Source organism: Nanorana parkeri, unplaced genomic scaffold (assembly GCF_000935625.1).
Source record: "Nanorana parkeri isolate BGI_ZX_2015 unplaced genomic scaffold, ASM93562v1 scaffold442, whole genome shotgun sequence".
NCBI classification, from domain to species: domain Eukaryota; kingdom Metazoa; phylum Chordata; class Amphibia; order Anura; family Dicroglossidae; genus Nanorana; species Nanorana parkeri.
The window spans coordinates 947,212-972,938 of record NW_017306710.1 but is presented as its reverse complement, the minus strand read 5'-3'; the positions used below and the strand labels follow the sequence as shown (position 1 = coordinate 972,938).

General features: G+C 43.7%; 1 protein-coding gene across 1 annotated transcript in view; it reads left to right on the top strand.

Annotated features, from left to right (window-relative positions):
* Positions 1-7,013: 7,013 nt before the first annotated feature.
* Positions 7,014-25,727, top strand: part of UBE2N (ubiquitin conjugating enzyme E2 N) — a 22,473-nt gene continuing 3,759 nt past the window's right edge. The window contains exons 1-2 of the mRNA XM_018560241.1: positions 7,014-7,135; positions 25,057-25,303. Of these exons, the coding sequence (XP_018415743.1) occupies positions 7,106-7,135; positions 25,057-25,303 (277 nt within the window). The 5' untranslated portion in view covers positions 7,014-7,105. The remainder of the gene's footprint in view (positions 7,136-25,056; positions 25,304-25,727) is intronic.

Here is a 25,727-nt window from a genome sequence, read left to right as displayed (position 1 = left end):
CCACACACACACACATTTGTATTCTGCCCCAAAACAATTGGTCACAGACTTTGGAACAAGAGGCAGATATTTAAGATATAAAGACAAAATGCCTCTGACACTGCAGTTAATTATGGGTGTGGCCAAATAGTGATAACAGTCTAAGAGACTGAAAATGTATGGTTAAATAAAACCTGAGCCAACTCTGCTATGTGTCAAGAGTGTCTAATGCACAGAATGCAGCAGTCAGTAGTGTGTAACTCATGGAGTGCAGGGATCAGGAGTGTGAAACAGTTCAGAGGTCAGGAGTGTGTAATGTATGGAGTGCAGGGGTCAGGACTATGTAATTTTCAGGGTGCAAGGGTCAGGACTATGTAGCACAGTGCGTAGGGGTCAGGAATTAGTAACGAACAGGCCAGTGTATACAGTAGAACCAAAAATAACCACTCCTTACATCAGAGTCTCCAGGGTTGCCCCTAAAGGTGCCCATACACTTTACAACCCTTGCAAGACTTTTGTCTTGCGAGGGTTGTAAAGTGCTTAAAAAAACGTACGATCTGCCCATCTTGGACAGGCAGATCGTACTTGTGATCATCGCAAGCCCGCCCCCCTGAGGGGCGGGCTTGCGATGACTGCAATCAGGGGCGGGCTTTCGATGATTGCAAATGGGCAGTGTGCGTGTGCACACACCGGCCCGTTCGGCAGTTGTCGAACAAGCAGGCCACTAACTTGTGGCCACTGCTTGTTCGACTGAAGACGTGCGACCGTAAAGTAGAAACGGTCGTACGCCTTCCATACACTGCACGATTATCGTACGATCGCGGGATTTCCCGCAGTGTATGGGCACCTTTACACCAGAATCCCCACAATCTCCTGTTATAGCAGAGTCTGGGAACTGATGTAAGTGGGAACTCTGGGGATTCAAGTCTCCTGTCCCTACCCACAATACATACAGTGTGTTGCATGAGCAGCAGGCCTGGACATTGTCAGGACTTTTATAACATCCAAGGGGAGGTAGATTTATTAAAACTGAAGCAGACAGAATCTGGAGCAGTTGCCCATAGCAACCAATTAGCTTCTAATTTTCAAAACTTAAAGTGACATAAAAGTCAAAAAAAATTTTCCCTCCCCCCAATGTTAATGTCAGCACTTACCTTAAATGAGGTTTGTTAATCCGATCTTCTTCTTTGCTGTCCTTTTCAGCCTTCTCTCCAGCGCTGCTGCGTGTCTCTGATCCAGCGCTGACTCCTCTGTGCTTGCTGGCACTTCCTGTCCCACGGTGTCTGCATGCGGGTGCTTTGTGGCCGCCAGAGAATTTTCAAATTTTCGGAAGAGAGCGCCTGGGGATGACACAGGTAAGTATTGACCTCTTTTAAAGCATTTTTTAATTATTTTTTACACTTTTTGCATATATTTACTGCTTGCTAGCAGTAGATATATGCAAAAAACCCAGAGGCTTTAATGATACTTTAACTTAGGAAACTGAAGAGAGAAGCTGATTGGTTACTATGGACAACTGCTCCAGATTCTGTCGACATCAGTTTTGATAAAGTCCCTCGCTTGTATTTTTGTTCACAAAATGCAAGGTGTTCTGTAAGTGAATGAGTGGAAGGAGGAGGCGGGTAAATGACAGGAATTGTTTAGGAGAATGTCGCCAGCAACAGAAATCCAATGTCAATGTTAAGACTGAAGAAGGGACCCTGCAGGGCCACGAAAAGAGCTTGTCTTTGGTTCTTAATAAATGAACACTTGGTGATCCTGAAAGGATTTTTGGTGTGCTGGTGACATTCCTCCAAAGAATTCATGTGGTCAGCAGCGCCACCCACTGTCACTGTGAGCTCCCTCCCCTGCTGTTGGGATATCCGATAAAGAGTACAACAAGACCTTCATTCATCCAGGTAAATGACAGGATCTTCCCAAATCCATTCACAGAATGCCCTGCAATGTGTGAACAGAATACATGGAGGGGAATTTATCAAACCTGGAGCAGCTGTGCATGGCAACCAATCAGCTTCTCTCTTTCATTTTCAAATCTTAACTGTTCAAACTGAAGAGAGAAGCTGGTTGCTATGGACAACTGCTCCAGATTCTGTCTGCTCCAGTTTTGATAAATTCCCCTCATGGTGCTCTGTGAATGCAAGAGGGGGAGAGGAAAGGGAGGGTGAACAACAAGGTCTGTAATTTTTCCTAATTATAATAAAAAATAAAAACCCCAGTGGTGATTAAATACCACCAAAATAAAGCTCTATCTGTCCCTAAAAAATGGTATAAAATTCATTTCAGTACAGCGTTGCATGGCGGAATAAACGTCAGTCAAAGTACCGCAGCGCTGAACACTGAAAAATGGCCTGGCCAGGAAGGGGGTCTAAACACCTGGTCTTGAAGTGGTTAAAGTAGTATTACTCTATCAAACATTTTATAATAATAAATCCAGATCAAATATACATTGCCCTGCAAAGTATTTCTTTCATTTTTTTCCCAAACACAGTCATCATGTTTGCAAACAGTTGCCTCCAACTCTCTCAGCTTGGCTACACTGAACTTCCTGCCCAGCACAAGATCACAAGGGACAGAGCAGTCTCCAGCAGCTGTCCATCTACTAGCCTGGACAAGGGTGGAGGGAGGAGAGAGGAAGATGGAGCAGAGGAATGATTGTTTTGCTGTTCGTTTGTGTTTTTGTGGACACGCATAACTTAAGGCTATGACACACTGCACGCGAAGCCACAAGGGAAGTGGCAGGCTGCGGACCTTCACGTGCAGTGTGTCTTGCAATTTTCGCTCCCAGCACGTCAGCTTGCAAGAGCTTGCATAACGGAGTGTGTCAAGATGAAAAATTACATCTTCAACCAATTAGCTTGGTCAGCTACTCAAGCTTTCGCACACTGCATGTACAGTAAATGTTTGCACCCCGCAGCTTCGCTTACCTCTGCGCTTTGCTCTGCGCTGCTGCGTGTGCAATGTGTCGCAGACTTTAGTCCCTTGTGGTAACTTCCCACAATTATGACTACAAGTGCATTAATACAAGCATCTCAATCCCCTTCACTCTGCTAGATCTCGTCATGCAGATCGTATCTGTAGATGTGTGTTGCCACCAATTTTAGTATGTTGGTTAACACATCACTGTACTGTATATGTCCTCATATCTGCAGCATGAAAATAATTGGAAATGCTGGTTGGTAGCAAAATGTGTATAGTGTTTCCTGGATGGCATTTTCAGTCACTTTAATGCTGCACGTACACCAGTCTGCTCACATCTTGGGCTAGGTGCACAACTATGCGTTTCCAGTTTGGCACGTTTTTTTCATCTTTTTTTGTGCGGTTTTGCAGGTATTTGCTTTTACAAATGTGCATTTCTACCTGCATAGAGATGTGTTTGGGACCAAAACCGCACGGTATCCACCTGAAAATAGCTCCTGCATCTTTTTGCGCGACAGGCATTTTCGTACGCGTTGCGCAATGCTAAGGTGTGAACAGTCGCCATTGACTTGCATTGAAATGTGTACTTTTGCACATTTTTGTGGAGATAGATTTGTGTGTAAAAACGCTCAGGTGTGAACCAGGTTGAATAAAGCTATGTATGTATATTCATATGACTGGAAGGCTGCAAAAACTGACACAACTGCTGCTTATAGGAGTCATATACTGTTTGTCTGCACATGCAACCCTAGATAGCAAAAAAGAATCAGGCTAGTTATTTTTCGGACAGTGACAGCGGGGAGTACAGGTGGAGGAGATTGTGCCTAGGCAGACTTATTAAGGTCCCCACACACCTTACGATAATCGTACGATAATCGCGGGAAATCCCGCGATCGTACGATTATCGTAAGGTGTGTGGAAGCCGTGCGACCTCTACTACTGTAAGGTCGCACGACTTTGAACTTACGCACATGTTCGAAAACCCGCCGAGCATCGTACGATGTTCGGCGGGTTTGTGGCATGTCCGTACGATAACAGCCGTACGGGCCGGTGTGCGCAAGCGCACACTGCCCGTTCGGCATTGCGGTCATCGGAAGCCTGCCCCTCAGGGGGCGTGGCTTGCGATCATCGCAAGTATGATCTGCCTATGCAAGATAGGCAGATCGTACGTTTTTTTAAGTACCTTACAACCATCGCAAGACAAAAGTCTTGCGATGGTTGTAAGTTGTGTGCCCAGCCTTAGAGGGTACAGAAAGTTTTTCTAGCTCTGCCCCTTGCATTAGCTCCACATGCGAGTAATCCCAGATGTCAAAGATTCACTGCTCCCGACACCTGCTGTAGCAACCAGCGCAAGTCTTCCCCTGCTGTCGGGAAGGATGAAGGTCGCTGACACCATAGCTGGGGGATAAGGATAAACCTCTCACAGCCCCTCACAGTGCCTTTGGAATTGGAATGAAAATTAGAGGGCCGCTTGGGGCATCCCAAGGACCCACTTGAGGAGCGAGCGGCCGCCCGATCAGAGAGCCGCATTTGCTGCGGGCAAACTGGCAGCTGCAGCCACAGTTGAGCCCACACTAACAACCAGGAAGCCACCATGGAGCCCCCACTAACCACCAGGGAGCCCCACACTGGCCACCACAGATCCCGCACTAACCACCACAGAGCTCTCACTAACCGCCAGGAAGCCCTCCACTGGCCACCACAGAGCCCCCACTAGCCACCACAGAGCACCCACTATCCACCGGGGAGCCCTCACTATCCACCAGGGAGTCAGCACAGAGCCCCCACTATCCACCAGGGAGCCACCACAGAGCCTCCACTGGCCACCACAGAGCCCCCACTAACCACCAGGGAGCCCCCACTGGCCACAGCGGAGTCCCCACTAATTATCAGGAGCCCCCACTAGCCACCACAGAGCCCCCACTGACCACCACAGATGCTGCACTGACCAGCAGAGAGCTCCACTGACCAGCAGAGAGCCCCACTGGTCATCTGGCAGTCCTCATTGGCCACCTGAGAGCCTAATTAGGGAGCTCTTAGGTGGCCAAAAGATGCTGATTCTTTTGACTTCTTTGACTGAACATTTTCCTTACTCCAACCTATGTAATATCCCTCCCAATATATAAAGTCAAATCCTCCTCTTTTTGACCTAAATATTCTCATATCATACCCTAAATAATGGCCATTCGTCTTGCAGCACTCAGGCCTATTCCCTTTTATTTGTAAAAATTGACAGCAAGCAATGGGCGGTTACAATAGCCAGCCTGCTATTGGCTATTGCAATTTAAAATATCCAATAGCAGGCTGGCTATTGTTACAAGTGTCCATTCCTTTTCCACTTGATGAAACTGTTTGCTTTTGGTGGTACATGTCAGTGTCAGTTGTCTTTGCTCCTTATGTGTTTAATAATAATGCCCTCACTAGACGTACACAGAAGTTTTCCCTCTCAATGAAAGAAGAGAAGGTCCGGTCTGTGTGAAGGCAATATTTACAGCGTCTCTCCTCTCCTCCCCCGTGAGCACACTGAACGGACATTCTCTTCTTTCATTGAGAGTGAAAACTGCAGTGTACGTGGGTGAATGCATTACACATAAGGAGCACGGACATCTCACACTTTGTGATATATCAACAAAAGCAAACAGCTTCATCAAGTTGAGAAAGAGGGGATACGGAGCAGCAGCAGCTAAGGTACAGGGGCGAGGGGGGCAGCGGGGGATTTCACAGCCGGAGTCTCTTCTCCCCTCTCGTGCTGGCTACAGCGGTCTGTGAAAGGAACACAGACTGTTGCAGCCAGCACCTACAGGGAGAAGAGACTGTCCACACAGAACACTTACCGCCCGCCATGCTGTCACACTTCCGTCCGGAGAGGTCAGAGCGGAGAGCCTACGTTTGGTGGAGAGGTATTCCAGGGGAGGGGCTATGGCCGAAGCTAGTTAAAAAAAATTAAAGGGCCGGTATCTGATCTATGAATTTTCAGGAGTACTCCTGAAAATGCCCTGTATCGGCCCCGATACCGGTACTAGCATCGGTATCGGGACATCCCTACTACCAATGTTAGCTGTGACATTAGCCCATCAGAATGCAGTGTGCATGCGCAGTAAACCACTTTTCATTAACATAGCTGATCGCGTGTCACCAGAAGCACCGACGCTGGCTGATCTGACAATAGGGCTGCTCTGACAAAACACCATGCCTGTGACGGTTCTGAGCCAAAGTACTGCCTCACTGATCACAGGAACGTTCCCCAGGAGCTACCACCCTTCTCTGAATCAGTCTTCTGATTCAGATCTACCGTAAATACTTTTTTCCCCGTTCTTTGTGGCAAAATTAGGTACCTCGGCTTATATTCGGGTCGGCTTATACTCAAGTATATACGGTATTATTAAGGTTCAGACAGCTCCTGAGCTTCGGCTCACTTGCTTGCCAGCCGACTCAGAAAGAGAACCGAAGAATCGATTTAGGAATTGATTCATTTGAATAAACCATTTAAAATGAACCAATACATTTCAAAGATCCGAACTTCACATCTCTACTCGGCACTGCTAACTTAGCAATTGCAGCGGAACTGAATGTGGATGCAGAGCACTGAGTGTAACAGCACACCTGCCAGTGCTTGAGAAAGGTGCCTGAACCAAGATGGAGGAAACCAGTTCAGTGTGGGAACCTACAATTAAATGTTTTGGTGGCGCTTGTTGGAAAATGGTATTTATTAGTCAAAAATATTATCCTCCGCCATTTTGCTTAGCACTGTGCAGCCGGAGTGTTCAGCCAAGCTGCTGTAGGGAACTGAAGTGCTGCAGAACAGCTACTCAGCACTTGGCTAAGGAAATGAACACACCTTGTCCCCAGTAACAGAATCACTAGTATGAAATGGACCTTTCTTTTACACACATGTTCACTGCATAGAAGAAGGTGGTGTCATTGCAGTTTAGGTTATCAGAATGGGAAAAAGAATGACTGAAAATGTCACCCCATTCATCCCAATAAGCTCCACCGCTGCCTTTGTGCTGGAAATGACCCCGTGCTTTTCAGGCCTGGTTACATCACCAACACACAATACAGCTACGGAGCGCCAGAACTGCGTTTCCCGGCATCCTTCGGGGCGCCGTGATGACGTATTCGGAAGCGGACGTCGCGCTCTCACTTGTGCGTGACAGGAGGATCCGGCCGCACGCAGAGAGAGTCGAGGCTGCATTCGCTATAAGACAAGATGGCCGGGCTTCCCCGCAGGATTGTTAAGGTAAATGTGTGAATGGTTGTACTTGACTGTGCACCGGAGACTATGTACTGCATGTAGCAAGTGCCGTGGCGGGACTGTGCTGTCCTCTGCTTCCCTCCAATATGGCAACCGCCGTTTGGTGGGGCGGCCTGCTCGCTGCTGTGGCAGAGTCAGCAGGATGAAATTCGGCGTGCCTTGTGGGGTACATTTGGTGTCTTTGCGATATAGTGAGCGCTACTGCTGAGAGGCGGATGGTGAAGCGCCATACACAGGCCTTCCATTCCATTGAATGTGTACGGGGCCACACCCACCCTCGCCGAGACATCCCGCCCTCCAGCCTGCATCCCGGAGCCCGCTGATGCCGCATCCCTCAGCCGCAGGGTGCTGCCCCGGACAAAGGCAGACAGAGAGGCTGAGTGTGATTACATTATGACAGCATAAGGACGTTCAATCCATGATTAAATGAGTCATTAGAAAGCTTTTGCAGTTTGGCAATCCTTATAAATAAATGACACCCTAATGCCACTGCAAGGGTTAAGTGATAAAAGTAGTGTCAGCGATATAGCAAGGAGATCGTAAATTGGCCATACGCTATACCACCAGATTGGTCAATCTCCACACAATCTTCTTTAGATTTACCAAAACTGTAACAGGACGTCAAAACTATACAATCCATTCAAGTTGTAGCCAATCAGGCAGCCCCTTGCAGCAAATAGTTGATGGTAGATCTAAAGGAGGCAGTGCCATCTGATTTGATAGTGCATGGCGAGCTATAGAAAGCCAGGCTGAGGTTAATGAAGCTAGGTATACATTGTTAAAGCAGCACTCCAGGAAATGATTCTTTTTTTGGAATGACCACAAGCCCGTTAAGTTACCTGTAATGATGAGTATCCAGATGTCACATGGCTGCGGTTTCCTGTAGACATCTTACTTTCATTCATCCTGGGTACCAAACACCTTCCGGTGCTCATACAATGAAGGATTGGGATGTTCACCCTACTCATTTCTCTCCTCTTGTCCATTCACAAAAAGCCTTGTATTCTTTTCAGTGTGCTAGGTGTTCTGTGAATGGAGAATAGGAGGTGATGTCTATCCCCTCTCATTCATGTGCAGAAAACCTTTCCTTCTGTAAAAAGAATACAAGGCTTTTTGTGAATGGACGAGAGGAGAGAAAGGAGTAGGGCGAACGACTCAGTCCTTTGCCGTGTGAGAGCCAGAACTCTCGATGTCCATAAATACAAAGTGGGAAAGTTATCAAAATCTGTAGCAGTTGTCCATGGTGACCAATCCACTTCTCTCTTTGGTTTGTTTAGTTAAGCTTTGAAAATGAAAGACAGAAGCTGATTGGTCACTGTGCACAACTGTTCCAGATTCTCTCTGCTCCAGTGTTGATACATTTCCCCCAGAGAATCCAGCACATTCCTTATATCAATAGACCATAAAGCGTGTGATCTTGTGACACACATATTTCACCATCATAGAAGTCCAAACAATATAATATCACCGGTACGTCATATTCTAAAATGCAGACTGGTCGATTATTCATCAACCACAGGAAGCAACATTTCAAGGCCACCAAGGACTTCTTCCTCTGGCAGTAGTAGTAGTTGCATCACTACTGCTTAAAAAAAGAAAGGCCTTCAGTGGCCTCGAAACGTTGCGTCCTGTGCAGGACGAATAAATGCCCTGTCTGGATTTTAGAACATGGTGTGCTGGGGATATTATATTGTTTGGAATTTTACTATGATGGTCACCAGATCACATGTTTATGGTCAGTCACTGTAAGGGCTGCATTGGAATCTCTGTACTTGCTATGAGAGTTCCGGCACCCATACAGTGAAGGATCCGGGTCCCGCTCCTTCTTGTCCCCCTGTCTGTTCATAAAAAGCCATGAATGTTTTTCACAGAATACAAGGCATTCTGTGAATGGAGAGAGGAGGGGAGAGTAAACATAATCTTTCCTCGTCCATTCATAGACTGCCTTGCATGATACCTCCTTCAAGTCATTCACCATTGCTGTTTTTACTGAATGGGAATGATAATGTCACAGTTTAAAAGGGATTTATCTGCTAATTAGTGAGGTTGTATTGTTAGTGATTAGCAGCTTTCTTATATACATATCCGGTCCCATGATGGATGAATTTGACTTGTATCCCAGAGTTCAGCTTTAAATATATATTTAAGCTGGTGTAAGTACCTGTATTTCACATGGGATTAGCCTCTCTTATTCTCCAGCACAGCAGAACTCAGACTTGGGAGGGAGGGGGGGGGGGGGGGGTCAGGTCTGAAAACCAATTAGGTTAGTTGCATGCGAATGTGCTGACAGAGAACATGCGGAGTGAGCAGAGAGATGATCTGACTACTGCTGTTTAATGGTCCAGTCACCAGGCTGGAGTGAAGTGAAGTCGTCCCCACTGCATCACTTCTACAGTCATAACAAAGTGGTGCAATTTGCCTGGCTGTGCTGTGTGGTAGAGCTGTGTAAATCTTAGAATTGGATTGACAGAAATACAAATACTTTGGCAGGTACAACAGCTCTTACATGTATTTCAGCTTTAGAGCAGAATTCCAATCTAACAAACAATATATTTAAAGAGAAAATAATGGAAAGCTTCTTTTGTTGCAATGGTCATCTTTAATCTAGAGATGTCCCCCACAGTACCTCTTGTCTGACACAAAATGTTCTCAATGTTCATAGGACTGAACGTAGAGTAAAAAATATCAGCTTCTGTGCTATAATAGAAGCTTTTTCTAATGTACGGCATGAGCTGGTTAGCCAGAACAGTATAGGGGATGGGCAGAGACATACACTGAGTGGCCAGATTATTATGACCACCTGACGTTTGTAGCCAAATTAGCTCTAATTTCGCGCTGAGGTTGCTAGAGGGCGAGACCATTATAAATAGGGAAGCAGGTTGTTTACCACGACAGTAGAAGTGATTTTGTTTCTGAAGATACGGGTAAACAACGAGATTTAACAGCCTTTGAACGTGGGATGATTGTTGGCGCTCAGAGCCATGGAGCGAGTATCAGCAAAACAGCAGAATTCGTTAAATGTTCAAGAGCAGCTGTTGTTAAAGTGTTTAAAGACTGGACTGTCAGCCACAAATCTGGGTCTGAGCGTGCGAATTGTGGCCGTCAGCGACTAGTCAATGTTAGGGCAGAACGGAGAGTGGCAAGACTGGTACCAGACAATAGAAGGGCAACAGTGCATCAAATGACTGCAGATCTTAATCATGGATCCTCTCAAAGGGGCAGTGAAACATATCCAGAAGTACTAATTTGTAAGACAGTGGTAAGTCTTAACCTAATTAACTGTACAGCTGCATCCTCATTTAGTTTAAATCTGGATGGACATTGGTTCACTTCAGAACAGCTTCTATTGCCATACAAGTCAAATGGATTGCAAAGTAGGTCAAATACAGGTCCGAAGGAGTTTAACTGAAAATTAAATTTTACTTCAATGACTTCTAAATGATCTCAGAAGCAGATTACATTTGCCCATCAAAGCTTATCGTCACTGGCCCTTAAACTAGCTGTGGGCCACAAAGAAATAGTGAGATGGCCACAATTGGGTTTACAATACCACTTCGTAATTTCTTGCTTCAAGCTATTGCTGTGAGGAGCTTTACAGAAGGCATGTCATTCATTCTCTATGCTAAAAGGTTTCTGATTAGGAGTCTTACATAGAGGTGCCTATATCTCACAAGCTTGTCCATCGGATCTACCAATAACTGGGGCCGATATTTGCAAATTTTTCAATTCGTTACATTTACTGATATTGGCTATAACGGTGGCCATACGATGTGCATCAAGATTTACCAGTTGATGTGTAAGGGCCAGTTAAAACAATTTATTCAGTTTATTTGTATGTAGACCCTTGTAGTACCATAGTTTTTATTGGTTGTACAGTCAGAATGTAAAGCCTTGCACACATAGGCCTCAGCTTTTATAAGAACAATATGTACAACAAGCTTCAGGCAGATTTGCGGAGGCCTTTAAAGCACCATTCAGCTCCAGTTTAGGAAGGTTAAACCCACATCTTAGAGTGTTGCTTGTCATTTTAAGCATGATGCTAGCAGATTCTAGTAAGCTTCAGCACTACTTGAAGCTTGTTGAATGTCTACTAAAGTCTATTAACAGCTTGTGACTGAAGTGTGTGCCAAGATGACTTTGAATTTCACACTTTTGGTGCCTTAGAAGCTTAGCCTTTCAATTTGGCCTTTCCACTCTAGGGAAAAAGGAGGTGCAATTTTAGGGTGTATGTACTGGTCTACATCTGGTAATTTTTATCTAGAGTTCCCCCTCCTAGATATGACATTCTTTACTTTGATACTATCAGTTGTTGATCTTCTAATGTTTGTAGATGAAAGTGTAACTGTAGATAGGCTTTGGATGTTCAAATATTTACATAGTCTTAAGAAACCATAAATAAGATTTAAAATAAGCCCTCAGTGATCTCTGTAGTTACAGCCACTGTGGAGAAATTCATCCTCCAAGGTTCAGAATGGAAGCAGTGAAGTGTTTTAATCTGGGCCTCAGCCTTTTTCTGTCTCCCACCTCTTGTGCACCTGCTTCTCTGTTTACATCACAGATTAGAAGGCCAGCAGTCTGCCAGCTACAGAGAAAAGGTAACATTTAGAATGGATTGCTTCAGCTGCAAAGGTTGATGAATTACTCTAGAGTGGCTGCAGGCACAGCGTGCGCTAAGGACTTTTTAAAACTTTACATATTTTTAGAAAAATATAAAAATTAGAATGTCCATAGCCTGTTTATCGTTCACCTTCAAACCAAACCTCTGGGAAGAAAAACGTGTACCGGGTGCCTGTTCTGTAGTGTCCCAGGATCCCCAAAAGAAGGGGTGTCTTGTAATGTTATGAAACTGCTAGGGCTGCAACAACTAATCGACATAAACATAATCGATTATAATTGATTATTGAAAAAGTTGTCAACTTTTTCAATCATCGATTAAATGGCTTCCGATTGGTTGGCCCTGTTCACGGCTCCACACGCTGCGCGCCGCACCTCCTCCCCCACCTCACGTTCACCGCCCGCCCTCATCCACGATCGGCACAGGGACGCGGGGAGAAGTAGTAAGGAGGAGCCGGTGTGGGGGTGGTGACAGCTGCCGATAGACAGGTCCGATCTCAGAATCCAGCAATAATAAATTATACAGTGGTGCAATGCCGAATACCAGTAGATTTAGAGGACTACAAAACTCAGCAATATAACATTATACAGCGCAATGCAGAATACCACTAGCTATAATGCACTATTGCTGGGATTTGTTGTATTCCTCTACAGCTGGCGGAATTCTGCATTGTGCTGTATAATGTACTATTGCTGGGATGTGTTGTATCCCTCTATAGCCGATGCCATTCTGCATTCATTGCTGTATAATTTTACACTTTTCATTACACTATATTGCACACCACACTTTTTTGTTTTATTTTTTACTTCCACCGCTCCAAGCTTGCTCCTGAGATGGACTACAATCTCAATACAAACTAGTAGTCCATCACTGGAGCCATTTTTTAAAATGTATTTTATTTTTTATCCGATTAATCGAACTTAATAATCGGCTAACTAATCGATTTTGAAAATAGTCGTTAGCTGCAGCTCTAGAAACTGCCATCATCTCCTTCATCTCATTTGCTTTACTGTTGGACAATCACTGTGACATGGCCCTAATTACCAGAAGTAAAGAATGTAGGTTGGAGGTATGGCTGGCATTCAACCCACTTTATTAGTACAGATTGTCCTGGATTTCGAGGTTCCCGGATGCTCTAAAAGGGATCGAAGGAAGTGTGCAGGCATATAAGGTGGCACTTTAGAAGTCCCCCTCTTCCTCTGCCATTGTGTGTCTAGTTACTAGTATGAGGTAGTAGTGATGCAAACATATTTGGCTCTACCTTTTACCAAAACTTGCCTTTTAGAGATCTATTCAGCTGTTTAGAAAACATAACCATTCCCTCCAATAGATTGAGAAAATAGTGAATTCAATTATTTGAATGGGCTGCCGAATGGAGCAAAAATTGTGGATGCTGATTTTTTGGCAGCACACCAACACATGTCCACCAGCAAGGTGCGTCTGGCACTGCATTGCACCAACCCATGTAACGGGACTGAAACCCAACTTCGTGTCTGTGATCTTTCAGGGTTTTTTTTTTTTTTTGAAGGAATAACCACATTAACTCTTTTGTTGCCAGGCTACACTTTTAACCTCAGCTGGCCAGACCATTTTAGCATTTTTTTCGCTTTTTTTTTTATTTTAACTTTCAGCTATAGCTTTTAGAGTTTGTAAAAGACCCCTCCAAGTCGCCTCTGGCAGACCTGAGACCACGGAACATGAGCTCACCATAGAGCCCGCAGAGCAGACGAAAACCGTTCGTTTTTCATCTGCTCTGTGTTATCACTGAGACCGTGGCGCTGTGATCACAGCGCCACCTGTCTCAGCTGTCAGGAACTACACAGAACATCAGTTCTGTGTTGGAGGGCATGTTGCATAAAGAGAACCTGTCACCTCCAAACTATCACTTAGAGGATTTTAAATCCCCATGTGATCGGAATAAAATTAGGTGGGGGTAAAAAATAAAAAAAGTTATAAAAAATAATTAATTATATATAAAAAAAAAGTGACAATGTAAAAAAAAAAAAACCAACCCCGCTGCCCCCGCCATCTGCATGCAAATAAACGCACGCATAGGACATTGTGTGTGTGCGTTGAGTGCTGCCGCCATTTCACTGTGCCATATTGTGGTAGCGAGGCAGCAGAACTCTCCCACACGCACAATGTGCATTAAAGGGCAAGTTCACTTTCCCAGGTAATATGGGAAAATGGATTTACCCGATCAAATCTGGCCCCCGTCTCTCCCAAAACCCCCCACCCCCCGGCTATACTTACCTTTCGGCAAACAGTCCTTACCCTCCGCCGGTACAGGTGTACTGTCCTTACCCCGTACTGTGCATCGCAGTCCTGCCCTATGCATTTTGAATTTCGCTCGCAAATTGCAAGCACTCATTGGTCAGCGTGGTCTGGGGACCACACTGACCAATGAGAAGCGCTATTTAGCACAGACCAATACAGTTTTGATTAGGGATGCACAGATACAGAGTATTTGGGCAAGTACTTGTACTCGCCCAAATGCTCGATATCTTCTCCAATACCAGAAATTCTGGTCAGAGGAATATTTCCTCTGACCGGCAGTGCCGTAGGGGAACATGGAGCCAGCTTCCCGTGCAATCAGGATGCGGGGCAGCGACTAATGACCCGCCTTCCAGTTTCCTGATTGGCCAGGAAGCCAGCTTCTTGCTGATTGGCTGGGAAGCCAATCAGCATTGAGCCGGCTTCCTGGCCAATCGGGTCATTACTCGCCGCTGGGTTTCCTGATTGGCCAGGAAGCTAGCTCGATGCTGATTGGCCGGGAAACCGGCTTCCCAGCCATTCACAATCAAGCCGGCCAAACAACATGGAGTCGGCTTCCCTGGCAGTCAGGAAGCCGGGTAGCATCTCATTACCCGCTGCCCGGGAAGCCTGCTCCATGCAAACGGAAGCACCGATATTCGGTGAGTACCGAAAGCAAAATATCGGTACTCGTACTCTATACCCAAAAAGCGGTATTGGTGCATCCCTAGTTTTAATTTAAAACTTTTTTTTTTTGTATCAGGACAAGTAGATTGTTATGAAGGACAAGTAGATTTAGCCCTTGGACAAGTAGTTTTTTCAAAAATTTCCACACCCCTGTTGGTAATAGCGGCAGGGGAAAGTTTTTAAGGGCGCATCTCTTGCATTCAAAATCCTCAAGTGAATAATATGTTAGATATGTGTTTATTGTTCAGTTGCATCCGTATCTCTTAATGATATGCATGGCTATGTTTTAATTCAGTGCAGTAAAGACATAGCTTGGATGGCTCTCCAAGGTTGTTGGCATTGTCTGCTGAACTTCAGCATGAGTATGCAATTCTAACAAAGATGAATAGACTAGCAGCATACTCTTAACGTGGAATTTATCTCTTAGATGTACAGTGTTTTCATTGATAGACTTTTTATGTCTCTCTGTGGAATTTGCATTAGGACAGAAGTGCAGCAGATACTAGTTTGAAGATTAGTAGTTGAATAAGGCAAGTAAAGTATTTGTTTTGCTTACCTAACTGTTGAATTGTGGTTGTTATTGGTGGTCACCTAGTAGGTGTTATTACTGGAGTATTTGTTTATTGGTGCCTCAGGCCAGTTCACACCTAGGCAAATCGTGACCGCTCTGCAATTGTGCAGGAAACCGTGCGGATAGGGAGTTGGACACCACCGCTAATCACGCTGGCTGTGCCATTATTTTCTAATAGCAGATCACGCAGTTTCCCATTGAAATTCCGCCCGTGCAGTTGCGCACGATCGTGGCTGAAAAAACATGTACCTTTTTTCAGTGATTGCCACGCAGATGTAACCCCATTGCAACCACACATGATCGCCCCAGTCTGCACTAGCCCTAAGTATTGGGTAGGTTCCATTAGCATATGTAAGAGGGGTAAGTTGTTATCCTAATTTGTGTGGTATTTTAAGTGGAATGGTAACTGGATTTTGCTCATTGTGAGTGCATCAGAACAGAAATGCATAGTTTGAACATCAGCTGTTGGGCAATAGCAGGAGTTTGGAGACAGATTGTCCTTGGTAAGTATCTGTGCTTGATTTTTTTTTTTTAAATGTATGAAGAAGTTTGGGTTAGTTCTGTGCAATACCATTTTTTTGTGGGAATATTTGGAAGCTTGTTACTAATTTCCCATCTAATTAGTGTCTTTGCTAGTCTGGATTTCTCTGTTTGTGTGCTTCAGTCTAAAGTAGGAGTAAAGGAGATTTGACTGTCATTCAAAATTTTGTTTGATTTTCATATAACATTTGGTCTTGGAATGAATGTAGATTCTCAAATGAAAACTCAATTCACTGTTAATTTCATTTGATAAAAATTCTCCAACATGCTCCTTTTTTTGATTTTTCTTTTTTCGTCACTTCAGTCGAAATTGATCCGTTTGACCCCATCTATTAAAAAGTCAAACAAAGGTTCCGAAATTTTGTTGTTTAAAATTTGTTCACTGTATATACTAGGGATGCACCGAAATTTTGGCCGCCGAAACATAGCCGAAAATGTACTTTAGGCAAAATGCTGAAAGTGTCACCTTTTGGCCGAAATAACAGTACATCCCTGGTTTCTCTCCTCCCTGCTGGGCACTGCTCTGTGTTCCGGCGGGGAGGAGAGAAACTCACAGGAGGCCGAACGGTGTGGGAGGAGAGCGATGTAAGCGGCCGGCTTCTCTCCTTCCATACTGCTCAGCCTCCTGTGACCGGGCGCGGGATGGGCAGCGGTTTGGGGGCGGAGACAGCTGTGAGCACTGACATAGGAGGCTGAGCTCGCCTCCTGCACCGCCCTGCCCAGCCTCCTGTGACAAATCGGGAGAGTGGCGGTGTGGGGGCGTAGACATCTGTCACAGAAGGTCAGACCGGTCGTGCGGGGGAGGAATCGGCTGTCAGTGGAGACCGAGCTCTCCTCCCTGCACCGCTCGCTCAGCCTCCTGTGACAGCTGATCCATCATGGAGAGTTTGTAAATAATTGAGGACATAGTATGCTTACTGTTTCCCCAATTATGAATGAATGGGAAGTGATCTACATCCCCTCCTGTTCATTCATGATTGTGAACATGGTAAACTTACTATCTCTTCAGTTTATGAATTAACAGAAACACTCAGTATAGAGGCTTCCTGTTCATTTATAACAGGGGCTGCTGAAAAAGATTGAGGACCCCCGATAGCACCCGACAGTAAAGTTAAAAAAAAACAAATATTTAAAGAAATTTGTAAAGGTTAGGAAAAAAAAGTTTCGGCCTGACATTTTTTTATTTTCGGTTTTGAAAATTTAATTTCAGTGCACCTCAAGTGTATACCTTACTTAGGATCAGGAGGCTGTGTAAACAATGTGCTCTATTGAGCTATCTTGCACCACCTCTTCCTCCAAAGTTTGTGCAGACTTGAGGAAGAGGTGGACTTGAGTGTAGACTTCTACTTAAAGTGACATTAAACCCTCAGATTTTTTAACATAAACCAATACTGTAATGTGCGCCTTACTGTAATCCATGGTTGTTTCCCTTCTCTTTGCTGCTCTTCCTTTTAAATCCTTCTCTCTTCTCATGCTGGGCTTCTTCTGTTTTGGAGCAGACTGCCTTGTCTCTGAAATGGATACACGGTGTCTGTGTGAAGGTTCACAACCTGAGCCAGCACTACAGGATGAGGCACTCAGCTGCAAATGGAAGTTCTCCCCAAGCACGAGAACAGATACAGATTTAAAAGGAAGAGCAGCAAAGAGAAGGGAAACAACCATGGATTACAGTAAGGCACACATTACAGTATTGGTTTATGTTAAAAAATCTGAGGGTTTAATGTCACTTTAAGGGGGCAGATGGAGTTGGCATTTATGTCATGAATAGCATAAAAATAACATTAATGCAGAAAACAAATGAACTGCTTGAAAGCCTCTGGGTGTGTCTACAAACCAGAGACAGAACTTTTCTTAGAACTGTAATAGTATACAGACCGCTAGTGCAGTGTGGGGATTATAACCAATTGCTTGATGGGATGACAAATGCCAATGAAGGGAGAGGTTTTAGGTATGGGTGACTTCGACATGCTGGACATTAACTGGAGTTTTTAAATTGTTTAGAAACAGGAGTAGAGCTATGTTGGAGGCATTGAAAGGGGTTTGTCTAATGCAGTAAAAAATCCCAACACATTCTAGACAAATGGGAATTGATTGCCTGATTTTGAGGTGGGAGCAAATTTGTGTTCTAGTGATCACCAATGTCTTTGGTTTAATATTAGAATAAAATCTGAAAAATCTTATGCATAGACTAAAGTTTTAGTTTTCAAAAGGACACATTTAGTTGAAAAGGGTGAATTTCTAAACGAAAGAGAAAGAAAATTGGAAGGTTGGAGAAAAAAAGCAGAAGTCAGCAATTAGTGGGAACTATTGAAGTCTACCATCACCGAGCCAACCAGATTGTCAGGCAAATTAGTAAGAGTAAACTGCATATAGGAGATACAAGAAAACTGTGTGCAGCCATTAGAGAGATGTATAAAAGGAGGCCAAAGATATCCGTGCAGCTAAAGCACAGAAAGAGGAGGACTGAGCTAAATCTGTTAAGCATGGAGTCTGGTGCTGAAGAGATGTAACATCAAGTGTGCAAGTGCAGTAATTACATCATCATCGGTCGCCCATCGGCAGCAGAGAGATCAGCAATGGGAATTTAGGAACTGCCAGCCATAGGTTCCGAAGTCGGGCATAGCCAAGAGGATGGTGTTCTGCTTACATTTGTTTTCATGAAGGACTGGCTGGTGTTGTGGTATATCATGGACTTAGCAACATTTAATATCAATCTGCAGCTTCTAAGGCTAGCAAAAGACTTTTCTAGTGGTAAGAGGCATAGACTTGAGAAACACTATTTAGGCAGCTTAGATTTTTGCTACATCTGTTATCCCTGTTAATTTTCAGCGCAAGGCTGCTGGTTCCAAGAACTAGAGTGTATAGTGTTACTGTGCAGTTTCTTTTTTAGCCCTGATTCACACCTAAGCATTTTATAGCTTGAGGCTGAACAACCAACATCCTATGCTTTTAAATTGTGTCTGTTCACATATGAGCATTCAAGTGCCTGTAGCTTGATGCCTGAAGCACAAAAGGGTACATGAGCTACTTTTTAAGCAGAATGGGGCATTTTTTTACCCCATGGAAGCCGGGAAAAATAAGCATTTTTCAAGGCTAAAAAAACGTCTCCTCCTATGACCTAGCTTCCTATTGGCTTAAACCGCACTTAAGCCTAAATACGCAAGAAAAAAAAAATGCTCAAAAACTATAAGGGTTCAGTCACACCATCAGTGTTAATGTTGTGCTGGCCATTTTTTCCAGTGCATCTACAATGCAAGACAAGACAATTTGCCTTGTTACAGGTGGTGCTCGTTCACACCACCATGTTGCGGTAGTGTGCGGTGAAATAATAAGGCGTGCGGGATACAACGTGGTACAACTGCCTCTCATCCTGCTCTGCCCATAGAACTAAATTAAATGTCACCTGTGACATTTCAATAAAAAAAAGCGATGTGGCGGGATTAGGTGGGAAAAACACAGTCTCCGTGCTCAAAGCTTAAAATCCAGGTAAATGTCTAAATGGTTCAAATACAGCGGTCCTATCTGTCAAAGGATTTGTATTTCTGTCCAACAAGTTTTGAAATATAGATGCCCTACAACACAGCTCTGCTTGCTTGGTAATTTGACATTTCTCTGCTGCAGTTATGCAACCTCTGCCTTCAGCCTGTGATTAGACACTGAAGTAGTAGCAACAGGCTGAGGAGGTCATCTCTATTCTCCTGTCAGCAAATATGAAAGCAGGATATCTGATTAGCTCCATGTACTGCCCCTCCTTCTCCCCCTGTGCTGCTGTACAGGGGGTTAAATGGCTAAATGCCAATATAGTAGATGGGGTTACCTTTGTTTAAAAAGAAGGCTTTATTTTTAGCAGCACTGTCTGTAGCCTCCTGGCTCTCCATATTTCTTGCTGTGTTGTTGTTGTTGTTGTTGTTGTTACTATTATTATTATACAGGATTTATATAGCGCCAACAGTGTGCAGCGCTTTACAATATAAGGAGTTGGCTTGTGAGCCAGAGTAATGATTGCACTCAGGATCATTTAGCACTACTACTCCTGACTGAATGTAATCCCTACTTTTGCTTGCAAAAGTGTATGGCACCTGTGTCCTGAAGAAGTGGCCATTCGGAAGCCACTAAACGCATTGATCTGACCCTCTAAAAGAAGCTTTCTTTTCTGAGTACTTCCCTTCTGTTCGGGCGCCTCTGTTGTCCTTAATTTTTCAGCTCATCTCTCCAACATACTCAAACGTGTATTAGCCCAAGCAAGTTTCCCAAATATTACACCTAAAAAAGCTCTCTCGTGGACTCTTGTCCTTTTTTCCTTCTTGTTTTTTACACTCCTAGTGGTGGGCAGTCACTGTTGTATTTATAGAAATCAAATGGCTGCCCTATGCACGAACCACAACAAAGATGCAAAAAAACGCACAGGAAAGTGTGAATGGGGTGTTACACTTGTGACTGTACAAGGTAGTGTAGATTCTACCATAGAATCTTCCAGAAATGGTGGGTTGAAAAGTGCAGGTTTATCATTTTATTTCCAGTCAGGCTAATCAGCTTGTACAAGTAAATTTAGGCAGGATTGGCTCAAAAGAATAGCCACAAGAGCTTTGAGCTTAGACCAGTGTGCCAACGGTAATCTGTTTTATCTAGATTGGCTAGTACAGTTCATCAGTACGGAAAAGTTTGAACTTTTAGTACCAGCAAATCTTGTTGTGAAATCATCGACAACAAAAGAAAGGAAAATAAATCTTATCTGATGTAGCTTGCAGAACGTGTTATTGGTTAGAACTGCTTTGAAGGCCATTGCAACCATGAAAATGCAAGGTCCTTTTAATGCCCATCTCCCCAACAAAAACTCAAATCAAAAGTATAAACAAAATGGCCTATATATTGCTATTATATTCCACTGTGCTCTCTTCCCTTAATTACAATCTAGTGTACCATAGTCTTACAGCGTAAACCTATATTGGAGCCAATTTCAGTAGAAGCTGATTAACCTACTTGTATGGTTTTGAGTCCTGGAAAGAAACTTGAGCACTTGTAAGAAACTCCAATATGTTGGTCTGGATTTTATGTAGATCAAAAACCCCAATGTGTATGGCTAAGCAATACCAGCAGACCACTTGTGGTGCAGAGCAGGTCTTGCTTCAGTGTTATTTGGATGCCAGTAGGAATGATCATGTTCAATTGAGTCTGGTGCGGAAGACACGTGCATTCAACACACGCGTATGTTACATGGAGGCTCCAAATCATTCCCTCTTACAATCGCTTTTTAAGCATTTGCCTTATTTGTATTTCTCTCCAAGACTCCAATGCTACTGTCTCAAACTTATTACACTTGGCAATTTTTCTGCAGCTTGCCAAATTTCAAACTTAAAACTAAAATGTAACTATATCCGGTATGGTACTATGGACCCCAATACACAGACAATACGGCCCCATTCATATCTGTAGGTTTAGGTGCAATTAGGGATTCCTTCGTCAGGAACGTGTGTTTTCCTGCAGCAGGAATCCCTAATCTGGCATTTACAAGCGGCCGCTGCCACCCATTGCCGCGGGCCGGTACTTTGAGACCGCTGGTCTATGTGTTTTTAGCTTGAACCTGTCTTCACCTAAACATTTCTACGGTAACAGTTGTGCTACAATGCACAACTTAAACTATAAACATAGTTTATAGTTGTCATCGCCTTGTGATGACAGCAAATACATGTTCATTTTCAAAGAAATCCCTGTGTCCTTATAGAGCACTTTGGATCCTAGGCCCAAACTGGACATGGGGCCTGCACTTCTGTCTTAAGTCAAGATTAAGCCTTTACAGCTTCCTCATTTAGGTGTAAAGTGTGGGAGGAAACCGCGGTACGCGGAGGAAACCCACACAAGCACAGGGTTTTGAACAAAGGACTCCCAGTGCTACCAGGCAGAAGCGCTACCCACTACGCCACTGTGCTGCACAGTTGTTTAAGGCTGGATCAGGTTCACCTTAATCATACATTTGTGTTTTTAACTGAACTGCAACAAGGCCTGTTATGCTACATGCACACCTACTAAATAGGTGCGTTTAGGGGTTCCTGTGACAGGAACCTGTGAATTTCTGCAGCAGGAATCACAAATACGCCGGTCAGAAGTGGCAGCTGTCACCTGTTCAAGTTAATGATTGGGTGACAATGGCCACATCTGAAAGCAACAGTGTGCTGGCACACACCGCATGTAATCATAAGTGATTATATGCAGTTAGGAATAGATCACGGTTTCTGGATGCATTGATCATATACAATTACATGTGGTGTGCCAGCGGCTGCAGCTTCTAAACAGTATATTTGGGATTCCTGACGCGGGACCGTGTGATTGAAGCCTTAGTTGTGTGTGCATGTTTACTTTTGGCTGTTGAATTAACTGATACGAGTATGAAGAAGAAGAAAAAAAATACCTTGTACTATGTACATTCAGTAGTTGCTTCTTTTCAAAGCTTTTGGAAGCATTTATAACGGCAGCCTAATATGGGCTGATTCCATTGTCTTGTGCTTGGAGGTCACCTGTGAAAACTAGGAAGCCAGCCAGGTTTTTCTTCTCCAGCAAAATATCCCTTACCACTTGTGGTACTTGAGTGTTTGACGTGCTTCGTTGATAAGTAGAAGTGGGTTACTGATGATGTGCGTCATTTACGATGCATGATTTGTATGATGGTGCTTGTTATCAGCCTGAATTTTAGCATTTGAACATATCGGTCCTCTACTGTTCAGTGCATAACATCTTTTTGTGTCATTGTATTTGTCTGGGCATGCAAGTTTGCATGTATTTACCTTGAGTTTGAGGCTCATTTGTACAGTAAACAATGTGTAGGTGAAAGAAAAGTTAAGTCAGTGGGCTGCGAATGTGATCCAGCAGCCAGCTTTGCTAGGCAGAAAGTTTGTTCAATTGACCTTAATCTGGTTCTTATAAATTCAGGGCACATCTTGCTGGGTCAGGTTCAGTCATCGTTCTCTCTGCTTCCTGTATGACCAAGTTAAACCTCCTAGGCTGGTTTAAATGTAATTAGTAGCTATGCAAAACTCGTCACTTCTGACATTTGTGAACATTAGGCGTTGTGTGTGAGAAGTAGTAAGGTTTCTCCAGTCAGTGTGTTTGGGAATCCCTTGACCTGGATCACAAGCAGTATTCTCAGATTAGTGAATTGGAATTTCACAGCAGTGCCTGGTTACAAAGGGAGCCAGAAGGCTTCCCAATCTACCTTCACATCCTCAAAGTAGAAAATAATCATGCTCTACCGTACCCATAGCCCATAGTGTAATGCAGGGGTGCCCATTAGGTAGATTGTGATCGACCAGTAGCTCTCAAAGCTGATGCTGGTAAATCACGAAGGGTGTGAATGGTGGCCCCTTTATTCCATTTTGGTATATTTATTTAACTGTGCACACATGATTACCTATTAGCCTGAGTCTGCTGAGCCAAGCCCTCTGACACCTTTCTGGTAGATACTGGTGGTTGAAGTGCTAAGTATTACATCAAAGAATATTAGTTTACACAGCCTGTTGCACTGCACTGTTTGCAAAATACAGGCCAGGTTCACTTTAATGGCGCCATCCCACCAGCAACACACCTTCCCTTTGCTCTCTGACTAACTTTTATAAGGGTCCTGGTGCAGAAAGAAAAATGCCCGATACCTCAGTATATGGGGGCACATGTGATTTACGCCCCTCCCTCCCCACAAGACTGCACTGGTGATTGGCTACTCAGGCACCTAAAGGTGTCACTAGGGGGGAGTTGAGACTCATTAGCCCTGTGCAGGTCACAATTTGGAGCATACACATGCATAACGTTCTCTCACTCCCAGTGGCTGGAGAAGAGTGGTGGGAAAGTATGTGCAGCTTTTGAAAATGGTATTGAAGTGAATCTTGTCACTGTGTGCTTTATAGGGAAAGCCCAGGTCAACTTTATGGGGGAGAGTCCACCATTTTTAAACACTTTTATATAAGAGCAAAAAATAATATTCAGGCCTCGCTGACTCCATTGGACGACAGGTAATACCATGGGAGACTAAAGTAATAAAAAAAGGGCTAAAAGTATGCTTCAGTCTGAACTGAAAATGAAGCTCAGATTCATGTAAGGTGTAAGACCTACGTTCTCCGTGCTTCCATCTCATAGTATAGGGTTCCACCTTATACTCCCTTTTCCTAGCCATCTAGTGATCCGAGAACCTCTGCTTGTGGTGTTGTAGAGATGGTCTCAAACACTCCTGCTACAGGCTTCTTGCTGTCTTAATAAAAGGAAAAAAAAAATGGTTTGTGCTCTCAGATTTTGTAATAAGTGTCATTTAACCACTTGCTGACCGGGCTGTTAAACCCCCTTCCTGGCCAGGTCGTTTTTCAGTATTCACCACTGCAGTACTTTGACATTTATTTTGTCATGCAACGCTGTACTGAAATTAACGTTATATCATTTTTGGGGGGACAGATAGAGCTTTCTTTTGGAGGTATTTTATCACCACTGGGCTTTTTAATTTTTACTATATAAGAAAAAAGTACCAACACATTAGGAAAAAACTTTTCGTTATGAAAAATGTATTAGCCAATAGCCTTGATATTGCCCGTGCGCACGAAATCGCAAAAATCAGCCTTACCCCAAATTGGTTACAGACCAAAGCTATTGCCGATCATCAATTTGGTGTTAACAGTGATTGACGACCCTAGAATTTTTGCACGCAAATGCACCCAACACATGTTTTGCATGTACATGGGGACGGGGGACTTTATAAAATATATATATTTTTATGTGACTTTTTTTTTACATTTTATTGCTATCACATAGAGCGGTTAACAAGCCCCCTACCTGATCGCAAATATACAGTGACAGGTCCTCTTTATTGGACTTCTAATGTCATCTAGGGACCCCAAAGAAGCTGATGAAGCAGAGATCTGCTGCAGCAGTCGGAGAAATGACAGACTGAAGGTGGAAGTGATGTTATACACATCACTGCTACATTTAGTGATCGGAGGGGCGATCAGCAGGTAGACATGTGCTGATCTCCCTTCGATCCAGGTAGAGACCCGCTGTATAGAGAGTGCCGTTTGTTGGTCTATATAGACAAGTTGTTAAGGTAGGCCTCTTGAAAATACTAATTACCTGTCTGTGGTTTCAATAGTTCTATGTTACAATGAAGTCAATTGATTAATTGATATGAATGTTTGTTTTACTTTGATCATCTTTTGACCCAAGCACATAAAATATAGTTACATGTCATACAATATTCCTCTTGTTTTACAGGAAACCCAGCGCTTAATGGCAGAACCAGTTCCTGGAATAAAAGCTGAACCAGATGACAGCAACGCACGGTATTTCCATGTTGTAATCGCAGGTCCACAGGATTCACCCTTTGAAGGAGGGACATTTAAACTTGAACTATTCCTTCCTGAAGAGTACCCAATGGCAGCCCCTAAAGTACGCTTCATGACCAAAATCTATCATCCGAATGTAGACAAGTTGGGAAGAATATGTCTAGATATATTGAAAGGTAAGGTTCATTTTTGATGATGTGATTGTTCTTTTCTTTTTATATACAGAAAACCTAATGTATTATGGGAAATAAAACCAACTATAAAAATAAAGCCTATAGGGGTGCAATGCATACTATATTGTTATATTCAGTGACACATTGTGTGCCATTACCGGGCAAAAACTATGTATTGTACTCCCCTTGTACTGTCCCGGGACTGCATGAAAAAATGTTATGTGACATCACTGGGGATGACTTTGCTACAGCATTCAGATTCATGGTTTTATTTAAAAGATTAAACCTTTTTGAATGCTACGGTCGTAGGCTCTACTTTTTCTTTCATTTGTTTTTTTTTTTTTTTTCAACATGGTCATCGCATCTTTACATGGTAGTAACCTAGGTCACCTTCTGAATCCCTCTATTGTGTCACTGCACTAAAAAA